The sequence below is a fragment of the Microcaecilia unicolor genome, chromosome 5 (assembly GCF_901765095.1).
Source record: "Microcaecilia unicolor chromosome 5, aMicUni1.1, whole genome shotgun sequence".
NCBI classification, from domain to species: Eukaryota; Metazoa; Chordata; class Amphibia; order Gymnophiona; family Siphonopidae; genus Microcaecilia; species Microcaecilia unicolor.
Genome location: NC_044035.1, coordinates 263,095,211 through 263,111,534, shown reverse-complemented (window position 1 = coordinate 263,111,534; position 16,324 = coordinate 263,095,211). Strand labels below are relative to the sequence as shown.

Sequence of the window (16,324 nt, the reverse complement as noted above, 5' to 3'; positions counted from 1 at the left end):
CCGGAAGAGGAGATCCCCCGACGCTGGCATACAGCGCAGCGTCTCAGACATGACGGTAATGTGCGTGCATGCGCGTACCCGATTCGCGTCTCAGACATGACGGTAATGCGCGTGCACGCGCGAACCCGATTCGCGCCAAAATCTCCTTTTTTTTTTTTTTTTGAAGCCCTGCTCTGCTGAACAAACCGCTAAAAATAAAACAACTGACAAAAACGGAGGGAAGAGCAAAAAAGACAGTCAAGAAACCTCCTCCAAATTATTGCTGCTTTTTTTTTTTTTTTTTTTTAAACAGCTAGATAACATAGACACCCAAAACAGCAACCAGAGCTGCCTGCTCGTTAAAGTAATGGGGAAAAACTCTGCTGCAGAGTAATAGAATAACACAGAGCTGCCTGCTCGTTAGAAGCCTGGGGATTTTTTTTTTTTTAATAGCTGAGCGCTGCCTGCTAGCTTGCTCTTTAAAATGCTGGGAAAGGAAAAAATACATATACGTTTTAACTTTCTATAGTGGCTGCCTCTCCCAAAGACATACACCTTTCTAAACAAAGGGTAGCCCTTCCCAGCTACATATGGGAGATGGGGAGGCAGGGGGGAGGGACCCGGGGGCACCCCGAGTTTAACACCCCCAGAGGCTGTAAAGAAAGAAAGGAAAAGAAATCTCTATCTGACCAGCGTCTAACCGAGAATTCCTAGGCACAGAAGAGGTAGCATTGTAGTTCTTATTATTAACCTCTAAAAGAGAAAGATAAAAAGAGAGACTAATGGGCTCGCTTCCTACCTGCTGGGAGACTGAGAAAATACTGAGGCTAAGGTCACATGGCCAGGGCTCCTATTGGCTCTCTAGAGTCAGAGTTTTTTTCTCAGTCTCCACCTGCTGGTAGGCGAGCACAACCCATCAGTCCAATCCTGGTCCGGTCCGGAGGGACGCTAAGGAAAGAAATGCTTTATAAAGTACCTTCAAGACGTATTTAAATATTCTGTTGAGGCACTCCCTCCATTACACAGTATTTATTTTCTACCAATATCCAAGAAGCAATCTACTCCTCAAAGAGGAGGAGAAATTAGATCTTGCCTCACAAGCATTTATATAGCGCTACCATACGCACGCAGCACTGTACATTAGACATAGAGTTTACAATCTAGGTAAAACAGACAGACAAGACATTACAGGCAAGGGAATTACAGGGTAAAGAGGAACAGGGGAGGAGGAAGGCAAATGAGTAGCAGTTAGGAGCCAAAGGCAGTAGTGAAAAGGTGAGCTTTCAGTATAGATTTAAAAACAGGTAGAGATGGAGCTAGACATGGGTTCGGGAAGACGGTTCCAGGCATAAGGTGCCGCAAGATAAAAGGAACGAAGTCTGGAGGTAGCGGTGGAGGAGAAGGGGGATGACGAGAGATTTGTTCAGAGAGCGGAGTTCACGGGGAGGAATGTAGGGAGATATGAGAGGAGAGGTAGTGAGGGGTCATAGAGTGGATGCATTTAAAGGTCACTCCAGTGGAGGAGTGGCCTAGTGGTTAGAGTGATGGACTTTGGTCCTGGGGAACTGGGTTTGATTCCCACTGCAGGCACAGGCAGCGCCTTGTGACTCTGGGCAAGTCACTTAATCCTCCATTGCCCCAAGTACAAATAAGTACCTAAGCCGCACTGAGCCATGAGTGGGAAAGCGCGGGGTACCAAAAAAAAAAATTTGTTTTCCTTGAGTCTCTCCAGACCATTCCCGAAAAGTGGATAATATGCACTCCTACCAGCAGAGGGAGACTGAGTACTAAAACTGTTATTTTTTATGGCAATGTAGACAACAGCTACTTTTTCATTGGTCAGCTATACTGCTTTCTTAGTTTTTAACGGTCACTTTAAAGATATCCTATATAATAATTCTCACCTCCAACGTTCTGACTTGCCCGGGGACCGTGGCTCATTCCGAGTTGGTCTGCTCCATAGATAAGGCTGACATCACCGTAGCCATTATGACGTCAACTTCAGAACCCGGGGGGGAAAAAAAAAAAAACATGCCTCACAGCTGATCCATGTCCATAGGAGGGTCGCTGGACATGGGTGGCTGGAGGGGGGGCAGGGGAGGGTCGCTGGACAGGGTGGCAGCAAGGGGGGGCAGGGGAGAGAGGAGGGTCGCTGGACATGGGTGGCTGCAGGGGAGCCGAGGAAAACCTTGCTAGCGCCCGTTTCATTTGTGTCAGAAACAGGCCTTTTTTTTTTTTTTACTAGTCCTATATAATAATTCTCACCTCCAACGTTCTGGCTTGCCTGGGACCGTGGCTCATTCCGAGTTGGTCTGCTAGGCTCCGCAGATCAGGCTGACATCACCATAGCCATTATGAAGTCAACTTCAGAACCCGGGGGGGGGTCGCTGGACATGGGTGGCTGGAGGGGGGGCAGGGGAGAGAGGAGGGTCGCTGGACATGGGTGGCTGCAGTGGGCGCAGGGGGAGAGGAGGGTCACTGGACATGGGTGACTGCAGGGGAGCCGAGAAAAACCTTGCTAGCACCTGTTTCATTTGTGTCAGAAACAGGCCTTTTTTACTAGTATAATATAACTTATCTTATTAGATCCTTTTTTGATTGGACCCAGGGGTTATGTTGTCCGACATATGTTTCACTCAAACACAAGCTGTCTCAAGGACAGTCCCCTATAATATAAACAATTTGATTAGTATACTAATTTCTTGCTCAAAACCTAAGAATTACCAGGTATATAAGCAAGACAACAAATTTCAATCAACAACTCACCCTGAGAACTTCTTAGCGCCAGCTCTGCTATGCATCTTATCAATGAAGATGGTGGAGCCAGCGTTTCTTATTCAAATTTAAATACCATCTGAATAATGATGTAGATAGCCCCTCCCCCTGGACTCCTATTGGACGCAGAGTCATATCAACGATGCTCATTCAAGCTCAGCATTCAAGCCATCTTAGGCAACTGTTTACAGTGAGTAAATATACCACTGCTCCCTGAAGTTAAGCAACTTACTAACTGAACCACCCTCCTTTCTTATCTCCATATATTCAACAATCCTCCATCTAATGTCATCAACACTATATTGTTTTTGCAACCAGTGCTCCACCAAAGGAGCTTGTGGATTTTGTCTGTTTATACGAGATTTGTGTTCTGTGAGGCGAACTTTAATAGATCGAGCACTCCTCCCAATATATATAAGATCACAAGGGCATATTATAGCGTATACTATGTTATTACTATCGCAGTTAGTGGGAGTCGTCGATCTCAGGGTGATATTCCTCCATGGTACCGACCATACACTACCTATGATCGCTAGTGAGCACCACTGACAGTGTCCATATATCGTCTGACTTCCATTATTTATACAAACTGGAGGGTCAAAGAATTTATTCGAGCCTAAACGCTCACCTATCGATTTACCTTTTGTATATGATATTATAGGTACCTCAGAGAAACAAGAATATAATTGAAGAATATGCCAGTGATTTTTTATGTTTAAATCATTTTTATTAACATAAATTCAGAACAAACATCTCTTATAGCATTTCTTTTGTCATGTTAATACAGTAAACATCTACTAACTTTTTGCAACCTCAAATGTTCCCTCTTTCCTCCCTTCCCCCCCCCCCAGCTACCAAATCCATACTAAAGTCCAAATCAGACTATATTGTCCAAGATCTATGGTTTTTCAACTGCTCAAGGCTGTTCCGCAGTCGTTGGTGGATCCACCGCTGAGCGCTTGGATGTAAAGTATATAAAAATCTTCTCCAAACTTTCCTGAAGGAACTAATGTCTTGTGCTGTAGCGTCCGTCATCCCACAGAGTTCAGTGTGCAAAAGTTCTTTCATCTTAGATCTCCACAAATCTTTAGATGGAGGACTCGTCTCTCTCCACAAAAGTAATATTACTTTCTTTCCAATCAATGAGGCTCTATGCAAAAAACCCATTAATCCCGCTGGGGCAGGCCTTTTGATATTAAATGTGTCGAACAGAATCAGAGGATCAGCCAACATCTGTCTGCTCCAGCATCGTGTAATTTCAACAAAGATTGAGGTCCAAAATTGACGGATGTAGGGACAGGCCCAGAACATATGACCCAATGTGGCTTGGGCAGCGCCACATTTCAAACACTCGCCAGTGCCAAACCCAGCTTTCTGTGCTCGGGCTGGTGCTATGTAAAATCGCACCGCGAATTTGTACTGTTGTTCCCAGTCTCGGATAAAGGTTGATCTTTGTAATATTGCATTTAGGTATCTCTGTAGCATATCTGCCGTAACCTCTCCTCCAATGTCTTTCTGCCAACTGCTAGGTAGTCCACAATAGTTTATATCTTCTGTGGAGTCAAGTAGATACCTGTGGTGATAACGTAAAGGCACCATATTTTGTGACCCCAATGTTAGTGCTGTGGCTAAGACATCTTGCACATTTTCACTCAAATTTACTGCTCCCAAAGATGCTGTGTAGTGGCGTACCTGCAAGTAGGCATAATAATCTACCTGAAGTGGTGAACTGAATTAGGAACTGGTTGATGGACAGACGCCAGAGGGTGGTGGTGAATGGAATTCGCTCGGAGGAGGGAAAGGTGAGTAGTGGAGTGCCTCAGGGATCGGTGCTGGGGCCGATTCTGTTCAATATATTTGTGAGTGACATTGCCGAAGGGTTAGAAGGTAAAGTTTGCCTATTTGTGGATGATACTAAGATCTGTAACAGAGTGGACACCCGGGAGGGAGTGGAAAACATGAAAAAGGATCTGAGGAAGCTAGAAGAATGGTCTAAGGTTTGGCAATTAAAATTCAATGCGAAGAAATGCAAAGTGATGCACTTAGGGAATAGAAATCCACGGGAGACGTATGTGTTAGGCGGGGAGAGTCTGATAGGTACGGGCGGAGAGAGGGATCTTGGGGTGATAGTATCTGAGGATTTGAAGGCGACGAAACAGTGTGACAAGGCGGTGGACGTAGCTAGAAGGTTGCTAGGCTGTATAGAGAGAGGTGTGACCAGCACAAGAAAGGGGATGTTGATGCCCCTGTATAAGTCGTTGGTGAGGCCCCACCTGGAGTACTGTGTTCAGTTTTGGAGGCCGTATCTTGTTAAGGATGTAAAAAGAATTGAAGCGGTGCAAAGAAAAGCTACGAGAATGGTATGGGATTTGCGTTACAAGACGTATGAGGAGAGACTTGCTGAACTAAACATGTATACTCTGGAGGAAAGGAGAAACAGGGGTGATATGATACAGACGTTCAAATATTTGAAAGATATTAATCTGCAAATGAACCTTTTTCCGGAGATGGGAAGATGGTAGAATGAGAGGACATGAAATGAGATTGAAGGGGGGCAGACTCAAGAAAAATGTCAGGAAGTATTTTTTCCACGGAGAGGGCTTGGAATGCCCTCCCGCGGGAGGTGGTGGAAAACGGTAACGGAATTCAAACATGCGTGGGATAAGCATAAAGGAATCCTGTGCCGAAGGAATGGATCCTCAGGAGCTTAGTCAAGATCGGGAGGCGGGCTGGTGGTTGGGAGGCGGGGATAGTGCTGGGCAGACTTATACGGTCTGTGCCAGAGCCGGTGGTGGGAAGCGGGACTGGTGGTTGGGAGGCAGGGATACTGCTGGACAGACTTGTTCGGTCTGTGCCGGGGCCGGTGGTTGGGAGGAGGGGTTGGTTGGGAGGCGGGGATAGTGCTGGGCAGACTTATACGGTCTGTGCCCTGAAGAGCACAGGTACAAATCAAAGTAGGGTATACACAAAAAGCAGCAAATATGAGTTATCTTGTTGGGCAGACTGGATGGACCGTGCAGGTCTTTTTCTGCTGTCATCTACTATGTTACTATGTAATCAGTTTGTGGCCACCTATTTTCTTGCTGCAACTCCTCAAAAGGTTTTATCTGTCCTTCTTCATTTAAGAGTTGATAAAGATAATGTATCCCCTGTTGCCTCCACCTTACAAAGGCTTTCTGCAAAGTTCCCGCTGGAAAGTCTGGATTCAAATTTAGGGATAGAAATGGAGTGGCCTTCGCCGAAAATCTGTGCCTGTGGCACAACCACCGCCACATTGCCCTTAATGAGTTAATGAACAGATTTCTCCATGGACGGCTGCTGGGTCCTGTTCCAGTCATATGTAATAGCCAGCTAAAATGTATACTGGGATGCATGGAAGCCTCTAGTCGCACATTTGTAAACTGTTGGCTGCCCACTAGCCAGTCTCTAGCGTGCTGCATGGCACAGGCTATAGTAAGGTACTTAGATTAAGCAATCCCATTCCCCCGTGCGTTTTTGGCTTACACAAGACATCTAAAGCAAGCCAGGGACGCCTATTTTTCCATAAGAATCGCCTGAGCACAGCCTGCAATTTCCTCTCTTCCCGTCCCCCCAAGTATAATGGCAACATTTGAAATTTATAAAACCATTGGGCACCACCACCATATTATACAATGCTATTCGTCCCGCAAGAGACAGGGGGCAAGACCCCCATAATCCCAGCAACTGCGCAGTTTCTGCCAACAGGGGGGCCACATTTTTCTCATATATCGTGTCCAACTGAATGGGTATTATAACTCCCAGATATTTTATTTGTCCTGCCACCCACTGAAACGGAAATGATCCCTTCCACTGCATTTTTGTGGACACTGATATTGGGAGTGCCAGAGACTTACTATAATTTAATCAAAATCCCGTAGTTCTGCAGTTTCATCATCAAATGCCTTACCGATACTCGTGGCTCATCCACTACCAATAACAAATCATCTGCATATGCTAATATTTTCAAAGACTCATTTCCCACCTCAACTCCCGCTATATCCGGATGTTCTCTTATCACATTTATCAGGAGTTCCAGGGTGACCACAAACAATAAGGGGGATAGCGGACAACCCTGTCTCGTACCTCTTTCTATCATAAAATCTTGTGTCCTTACCCCATTTACCAACAAGAGTGCCGTTGGGTCTGCATAAAGCATCTGTACAGCATGAAAATACCATCCCTGCAAACCAATCCAGTTCAATGTCTCCCCCATAAAAGGCCAGAGCACCCTGTCAAAGGCGCGTTCCGCATCCAAGCTTATTACCAGACCCGAGGGTGCCCTGGCAGGGGCTTCTATTAAAACCGCAACCAACCGACGCACATTCATCACAGATTGCCGTCCACGGACAAATCCTACTTGTTCAGCCCCCACGATAGACCAGTGATTTTTTATAATCTGCACTGTTTTTTGACTAATTGCAGAAAAAGGTAGCACACATGTTCAGCAATCTATTTCATCTCTTGCACTTTCCTTCAGCAGCCAAGGGCGGTGAGCATATCTTGCCCGTGTATAGGCTTTCTTTATTGCAGATCTCGGATAGCCTCTGGACATAAATCTCACTTTTAATTCCTCTGATTGTTGTTTACATTCGCTCAAAGAAGAGCAGACCCTCCTAACCCTCAAAAATTGGCTGACCAGGAGATTATATTACAGATGATAAAGATGGAACCTGCCAAATTGTAAAAAAAGTATTTCTGTTCACAGGTTTACGATATAGAGATGTAAATAACCTATCTTCTTCCTTATATATCCACAAATCTAAAAATTCAATGGCTGTTTTATTAGATGACATAGTAAAGGAGATATTTACATCAAGAGTATTCAGCCACCCTATAAAGTCCAGTAGAGATTGTTCCGACTCCGTCCATAAAAAGAAGACATCATCAAGAAAGCGCTTCCATATACGTACTGCTTTGAAATGTTGAGAAGGGTATATCATCTTTGACTCCATTTGAGCAACATATAGAGTGGCTACTGAGGGGGCTAATGTAGCCCCCATTGCCACAACTTGTGCCTGGAGATAAAAGTTATTATCAAACCAAAAATAATTGTTGAAAATAACTAATTCCGCCAACGAGAAAATAAATTCAGATGATATCCGCTGAGATCCCAGCCGTGCTTCCACTGTTTCTTTAATGATCTGTAGAGCTCCTGTTTGTATATAATGATACGATGTCCAAAGTGACCAACCAAGTATTTGTGGTCACATTATCAATTAATTCCAATTCCCTTAGAAAATGTGAGGAGTCCTTGATATAGGATTTCATGTCCAATACTCGTTTCTTCAAAAACTGATCAATAAATGTAGAAAGTGGTTCTAACACAGATGACTTTGTGGAGATGATTGTACATTCAGGTGGTGAATCTATTCTCTTGTGTATTTTTGGGAGGAAATATATTTTAGGAGTTTGAGGATTTTCTTCAATTAAATATTTCCCCTCTTTAGTTGTTAACATATTGATTTTTATTGCATCCGTTACTAGCTTTTTAATTCGAGTTTGTAGCCCCGCCATAGGGTCCCCAGATAGCATTCTATAAGCTGCATAATCACTCAATTGTCTCTTAGCCTCTTCATGGTATTGCTGTTTATCCCAGATCACCGTTGCTCCTCCTTTATCTGCTCTAACAACAATGATTGATGGTTCGTTAATCTCTTCAAAGCAGACCATTGTCCAGCTGTCAAGTTTTCCTCAAGATCCCGAAGGAACAAGTCTCTAAATGTCGAAACCACCGGGTTTATAGGTCCCGGGGGATACCACCTGGACTGTGGTTTATCTATCGATATATCTATTGAGCTAGGATGATCCATAAAGACTATTCTGCATTGTAATTTACGAAAAAAAAATTTGTAGAGCTATGCTAAGGTAGAAAGGATCATGATGAGTCGTAGGCACATAGCCGAGTCCCAAATCCAAAAGGTTAAAACTTGCTGGTCTGTAAGCTCATGTGATGAAATGTTCACTATTGTTTCCAAGGTCTCCGTCCTTGAGAGTCCCCCGATCAATCTTTGTGAACCTGTTGCTGTTTCTGCTGGGCCACTTTGGCTCTTGTCCTTATATTGCCCTGTTCTCAACTTTCCCCCGTACGTACATCTGATCACTTCCTGTACTTATATCACTGCTTTCATCAGAGGATCCTTCAAATGCCACCTTCCTCCTACCCGTCACAACCTGATCTTTTCTATACCAAGGATATATCCTTCCAAAATGGGCATCATTGATATGATTCTGCGTAATAGGAGTCCAGGGGGAGGGGCTATCTACGTCACTATTCAGATGGTATTTAAATTTGAATAAGAAACGCCGCCGCCATCTTCGCTGTTAAGATACATAGCAGAGCTGGCGCTAAGAAGTTCTCAGGGTGAGTTGTTGATTGAAATTTGTTGTCTTGCTTATATACCTGGTAATTCTTAGGTTTTGAGCAAGAAATTAGTATACTAATCAAATTGTTTATATTATAGGGGACTGTCCTTGAGACAGCTTGTGTTCGAGCGAAACATATGTCGGACAACATAACCCCTGGGTCCAATGAAAAAAGGATCTAATAAGATATTATATATCTTTAAAGAGACCGTTAAAAACTAAGAAAGCAGTATAGCTGACCAATGAAGAAGTAGATGTTGTCTACATTGCCATAAAAAACAACAGTTTGTTGGCAATGAACATTGCTGAAGTCAATGAGAATTATATATTTAAAGTGATTGAATGGTTGTTTGAACATTTTCATTCAAGTTTTGTCTTCTTTATATCTGGCTGGACACCTGAGAAAAATTTCAGTATTTCAAATAGCCAGGCACCATAGAAGAATCACCAAACTCAAAATCAGACACAAAAACATAAAATAACTAAAACTCCCTTCAGGAACACCCGGAAGGAAGAGAGCACCAGACATCCAAGACTGCAACATCACAGAAGTAGCTTGCAGCCCCTGAAGCATCAGCCACTCCACCAAGGTGACAGTCCTCCTGGGCGGGGTTCGGGAATGGTCTGGAGAGACTCAAGGAAAGCAAATTAGAAGGTAAGATCTAATTTCTCATTCCCTATCGTCTGCTCCAGACCATTCCCAACAAGTGGGAAGTACCAAAGTAGTACTCACCGAGGGTGGAAAATTCCCTGGACCAACACAGAAGCCTCAAAAGAAAAGTTCTGCGGGACTGAACATCCAACCAGTAATGCCTGACAAAAGAACAAAGAGAGGACCAAGTTGCTGCCCGGCAAATGTCCTGTGGAGGAATAAGAGAATGCTCCGCCCAAGAGGAGGCCACAACACGCCCAAGAGGAGGCGTAGCATATGCCCACAACACGGCAGGCACATCCTTACCCTGCAATAGATAAGCGGACGCAACAGCCTCCTTAATCCAGCGAGCGATGGAGGCCTTCAATGCCTCCCCTTTTTGCGGGCCACCAAACAAAACAAAGAGATGATCCAACTTAACTCCACTGTCCGGTGAACATAACACTTCAGCGCCCTACGGAAATCATGCCTATAGAAGGAAGAAGGAACGGCAGGAAATAAACTGATTAACATGAAATGGAGAAATCACTTCAGGCAAAAAAAGATGGAACTGGCCGCAAAGACACTTTCTCTATATATAAGACCAGAAAAGGCTCTCAACAGGATAGAGCCTGAAATTCTGAATTATGCCGCGCCAACGTGATAGCCACCAAAAACACCAACTTGAGAGAAAGATCCTTGAGGGAGGCTTGCTGAAGAGGCTCGAAAGGGGCCTTAACCAAGGCCGAAAGCACCAAATTCAACTCCCGAGGAACGATCGGCCAAACCGACAGCAACCATAGATTCTGCTCCGCCCAGGCCATGATCAGAGATGCTTCTCGTGCCAACAGAGGGCTCTTGGTACCTCCCTGGAGTCTGACATAAGCTATCGTGGTCACATTGTCTGACATTACGCAAACATCTCGGAGGTGAAGTGACTGTTGAAAACCAACAGGGCGAGATGTATCTCTAAGTCTCCAGATGGTTGATTGACCAGCAGGACTCCTCTGGAGAACTGCCTATGTGGACAGGGTCTGTGACTGAATCTTCAGGATCTGTGCTTCCAGAAACCTTGCCAAGTGTCAAAATGAACCCCCAAATATTTCAACGACTGACTGGGGGGAAGAGAGCTCTTGGCCACATTGACAAACCCAGATGTTGAAGCAGCTGGACCACTCGAGCCAGTCCTTGATGGACTTTGCTCTTATCAGCAAGTAGTCCAAGTAGGCGTACACCAGAAAGCCATCCTGCCTGAGGTGAGCCGCCACCACCACCACCTTGGAGAAGGTCCATGGCGCCATAGCCAAGCCGAAGGGCACTGCCAAAAACTGGCAGTGCTCCCCCAAGACTGCAAACTGGAGAAACCATTGATGATCCTAAAGAATTGGAATATGAAGGTACGCTTCTGATAGATCTAGGGAGGTGATAAACTCTCCCGGAAGCAAAGCTACTATCATGGAACGTAGAGTCTCCATGGGAAAGGGACAAATGCGCAAGGCCCAATTCACCCCCTTTAAGATCCAGAATAGGATGCCAGGAATCCTCCTTTTTGGGAATACTTCCCAGTACCTTTTTCCTCTGGAGGGCCAAAAGCCTCTCTTGGGTCTGCTGGACAGCTGCCCTCTTGACAAAAGACTTCCAGGGAGAGACGAGGAAGGCATCTGGAAGAGGACAACGAAACTCCAGCACATAGCCATCCTTGATAATATCCAGGATCCATTGATCTGATATCACGTGGGCCCACCTCTGGTAAAACAGCTGCAACATGCCGCCAATGGGCACTACCAGAGGCTGGGCACCCACACCCTCACTGTGAAGCCCTGAAGCCTCCAGCACTTTCGGATGCCCCATCATGACCTCACCACCTATTGCCCCAAAAGGAAGGAAAGGACCGAAAGGGCTGACTTCTACTTCAGTTAACAACTACGCTGGGAACCGGCACCATGACCTGGCCGATACCTGTGCAGCTCCCTAAGGCTTCCCCGACCCGTCGAACGGGAACTGAGGAACCTTGGATTCTCTCAAGTTCTTCACCAGCTTCTCCAGCTCATCCACAAAGAGCAACTTGCCCTGGAAGGGAAATGGACTCAAACGAACCTTGGATGCCATGTCTGCCAAACCAATTCTGGAGCCATAAAAATTGCCTTTCCACAACCACCAGAGCCAGGTTCTTTGCAGACATGCGGACCAAGTCATACAGGGTATCTGAGAGAAAGGCCGTGCCCAAATCCAAGTTAATGAAATTCTAAGACGCCTGCGAGGAGGTTGCTGACGGAAGGCACTCAGCCCACCGAAAGCAGGCCCGCACCACATAACCCCCACAAACGGCTGCCTGTAATGTCAAGGCTGAAACCTCAAAGGACCACTTCAGAAGAGCCTCCATTCTACAATCCTGAGGGTCCTTAAGGGCTGCCCTACCCTCTACAGGAATAGTTGTCACCACCACTTACAGTGGGGGAAATAAGTATTTGATCCCTTGCTGATTTTGTAAGTTTGCCCACTGACAAAGACATGAGCAGCCCATAATTGAAGGGTAGGTTATTGGTAACAGTGAGAGATAGCACATCACAAATTAAATCCAGAAAATCACATTGTGGAAAGTATATGAATTTATTTGCATTCTGCAGAGGGAAATAAGTATTTGATCCCTCTGGCAAACAAGACCTAATACTTGGTGGCAAAACCCTTGTTGGCAAGCACAGCGGTCAGACGTCTTCTGTAGTTGATGATGAGGTTTGCACACATGTCAGGAGGAATTTTGGTCCACTCCTCTTTGCAGATCATCTCTAAATCATTAAGAGTTCTGGGCTGTCGCTTGGCAACTCGCAGCTTCAGCTCCCTCCATAAGTTTTCAATGGGATTAAGGTCTGGTGACTGGCTAGGCCACTCCATGACCCTAATGTGCTTCTTCCTGAGCCACTCCTTTGTTGCCTTGGCTGTATGTTTTGGGTCATTGTCGTGCTGGAAGACCCAGCCACGACCCATTTTTAAGGCCCTGGCGGAGGGAAGGAGGTTGTCACTCAGAATTGTACGGTACATGGCCCCATCCATTCTCCCATTGATGCGGTGAAGTAGTCCTGTGCCCTTAGCAGAGAAACACCCCCAAAACATAACATTTCCACCTCCATGCTTGACAGTGGGGACGGTGTTCTTTGGGTCATAGGCAGCATTTCTCTTCCTCCAAACACGGCGAGTTGAGTTCATGCCAAAGAGCTCAATTTTTGTCTCATCTGACCACAGCACCTTCTCCCAATCACTCTCGGCATCATCCAGGTGTTCACTGGCAAACTTCAGACGGGCCGTCACATGTGCCTTCCGGAGCAGGGGGACCTTGCGGGCACTGCAGGATTGCAATCCGTTATGTCGTAATGTGTTACCAATGGTTTTCGTGGTGACAGTGGTCCCAGCTGCCTTGAGATCATTGACAAGTTCCCCCCTTGTAGTTGTAGGCTGATTTCTAACCTTCCTCATGATCAAGGATACCCCACGAGGTGAGATTTTGCGTGGAGCCCCAGATCTTTGTCGATTGACAGTCATTTTGTACTTCTTCCATTTTCTTACTATGGCACCAACAGTTGTCTCCTTCTCGCCCAGCGTCTTACTGATGGTTTTGTAGCCCATTCCAGCCTTGTGCAGGTGTATGATCTTGTCCCTGACATCCTTAGACAGCTCCTTGCTCTTGGCCATTTTGTAGAGGTTAGAGTCTGACTGATTCACTGAGTCTGTGGACAGGTGTCTTTCATACAGGTGACCATTGCCGACAGCTGTCTGTCATGCAGGTAACGAGTTGATTTGGAGCATCTACCTGGTCTGTAGGGGCCAGATCTCTTACTGGTTGGTGGGGGATCAAATACTTATTTCCCTCTGCAGAATGCAAATAAATTCATATACTTTCCACAATGTGATTTTCCGGATTTAATTTGTGATGTGCTATCTCTCACTGTTACCAATAACCTACCCTTCAATTATGGGCTGCTCATGTCTTTGTCAGTGGGCAAACTTACAAAATCAGCAAGGGATCAAATACTTATTTCCCCCACTGTAGGGACAAGGAAAGACTCCGACATAGGGAGCTGATAAAGTCGAGCCATCGCCCGACCAATGTGCAACAGCAAATGTGGTGTTTGCCACTCACCCTCCACCAGCTCTCGCAAATCCTCATGATACAGAAAGGTCTGGGGCAGCCGGCGCACCCCTTTTAACAGCAGGTTGCCCTTCCGAGACACCTGAGAGTCTTCCGACAATTTGCGAGCCTGTAGGACCTCCGCCAAGGTTAGCAACTCCTGCCTTCTAAAAATCTGAACTGAGGAACCCTCCCCCACAGGAACCTGAGCATGCTCACCCAGGCTCTTTGCCTCCTAAGGATCCCCTTGATCTGCATCCTCTGAGAGTGAGAGCTTTGACTTGAGGAAAAGTACCTCCTCAAGGTCCTCCCCAGCTGCAATGCGGGTCTTCTTGGCCCCAAGGGCCCCACAGCCCCAAGCGACCTCCTCCGGGGCCCTGGTCGCTGGGGGATCTCCTACAGCGTCCACAGGGAGCCCCCTCTTCCGGCAATAAGCCTAATGAAGTAACAGTACAAATTCAGGGGAAAAATAAGAGTAGGACCGCAAAAGCATCATGCCTGGTAAGAAGCAGCAGGTCCTCTCCCGAGTCCAGCCCCGCAGAACTCGGACTCAAAATGGTGGACGTTCTCGCCAAAACAGCATCTGAAGCGCCACGCACCAGGAGCTCAGCTTCCTTACTCTGCCGAAGGGACTTTTCAGCACCCCCAGCCATCGGGACACACGATTCCTGGTTGGCGTCTGTTGCTTTCCCCGCCTCCTTGCACACACTGCAAAGACAATGAGCAGAACAGGCCACACACTTCTGCACCTTCTCCACCTGGGAGGCCATGCCAGGCCATACCAAGCTTCCAACTGCAAGAGATACTCCCCTGCCTGATAGCGTGCTGCAACCGGTCCGAGTGTTTTTTTTTTCCTGTTAAATACTGGCGGTGTTCTGTTTGAACTATGGGCTCGCCTGAAGGAACTTCTACCAGGCAAATGGGGGAGAAGGCCAAGTCACATCACTCACCAAAAGAGAAGGGGAGGAAAAAAAAAAGGGGGAGTACCCGGAGTATACACCCCCAAACGCGCAGGGGCCCGAGGCTAAATAGAGATTCTCTTTTTTTTTTCACCCTCTGCCAGTCATTGTTTTTTAAAACCAGAAGCAAAATCTGCTCCAGGACACCCCTGAAGAAATCCCTTTATTACTAACAGAAATTTTTTTTTTTTTTTTAAATGGGGCCAAAATGGCACACCCAAAGAAGTGCAGGGCTGCACAGACTCATCTACCTCCACTGGAGACCCTCTCATGCCTTAAGTTTCTTCATTTTATAAGTATTTTTAGTGTTTTTGCCTCTGGATGGAAGGGCTAAAATAGTGCATACAGCCAAATCCATCCATTGGCTGGAAATTCAAGGGCTTGGGATTTGTAAGAAACTCCAGCACAGTCCTATAGGTTACTCATTGAAAGTGGAACTTGAAGGAACAGAGGGAATTTTCAATATGGTTAAGTTGAAAAGTGTAAGAAAATCCATGCATCAACATTGTTTTCACCCCCCCCCCCCCTAATAGTGGCAGACAGGATACAGTGCAAAGCAGGAGGTTAAAGCACTGAAGTGTCACAGAACAATGAAGACCTCAACATCCAAGTGACAGCCAATGCAGGTTTAATAGCTCTGAACCTTTATTTTTCATGAAGTAAAAACCAACTACTGTTTTACCTTCCAATGTTCTTCATACGCATCTTTGCTTCTGGAGGCATCTCTTCTGGTTCACTCTATTTAAAAGGTGACAGGGAACAAAGGATTACAAAAAGGCCTAACAGAAGAGTGAAAAGCTTCAGCTCCAAGCTTAAAATGTTCAGTGTGGTCATATGTAATATGCATTTAACATGTATTTTGCAGGCACATCGGGCATCTCCTTTTGCCTTATACATACAGGAGAAGAAATTAGGCCTTACCTGCTAATTTTCTTTCCTCAGACTCCGTTCCTTTTACCTTGCTGCACCTCACGCCTGGAATAGACTTCCCGAGCCTGTATGTCTAGCCCTGTCTTTGGCCGTTTTCAAATCCAGGCTAAAAGCCCACCTCTTTAACACTGCTTTTGACTCCTAACCACTACTCACTTGCCCTGTACCCCTTTTATCACCACCTCTCTTTAATTTCCTTACCTCCTAGTTGTTCTGTGTTTTTGTCCTATTTAGATTGTGAGCTCTTTGAGCAGGGACTGTCTTTTCGTGTATGATGTAGAGCGCTGCATATGCCTTGTAGCGCTATAGAAGTGATAAGTAGTAGGGTTATGCACTCCTACCAGCAGGGGGAGACTGAGAAACACTGAAGTTTGCACACTGTATATGTAACCTGTGCAGAACCCTAGCCATCCAGTATAAAGATAACAAAGCAGAGTAGAAACAAAAAAACTGTCCAAACCCTGTATCTGGAAAAACCCAACTCAAAACTAAGGGTGCTTAAAAGAATGGGCACAACTAGCGACCCCAACTTCCACAATCTGA

The 16,324-nt window shown here is 45.8% G+C and overlaps 1 protein-coding gene across 1 annotated transcript in view; it reads right to left on the bottom strand.

Moving 5' to 3' along the window:
- The window catches only part of PCNP (PEST proteolytic signal containing nuclear protein), a 93,695-nt gene that overhangs the window by 7,985 nt on the left and 69,386 nt on the right, over window positions 1-16,324 (bottom strand). The window contains exon 4 of the mRNA XM_030204149.1: window positions 15,534-15,589. Within this exon, the coding sequence (XP_030060009.1) occupies window positions 15,534-15,589 (56 nt within the window). The remainder of the gene's footprint in view (window positions 1-15,533; window positions 15,590-16,324) is intronic.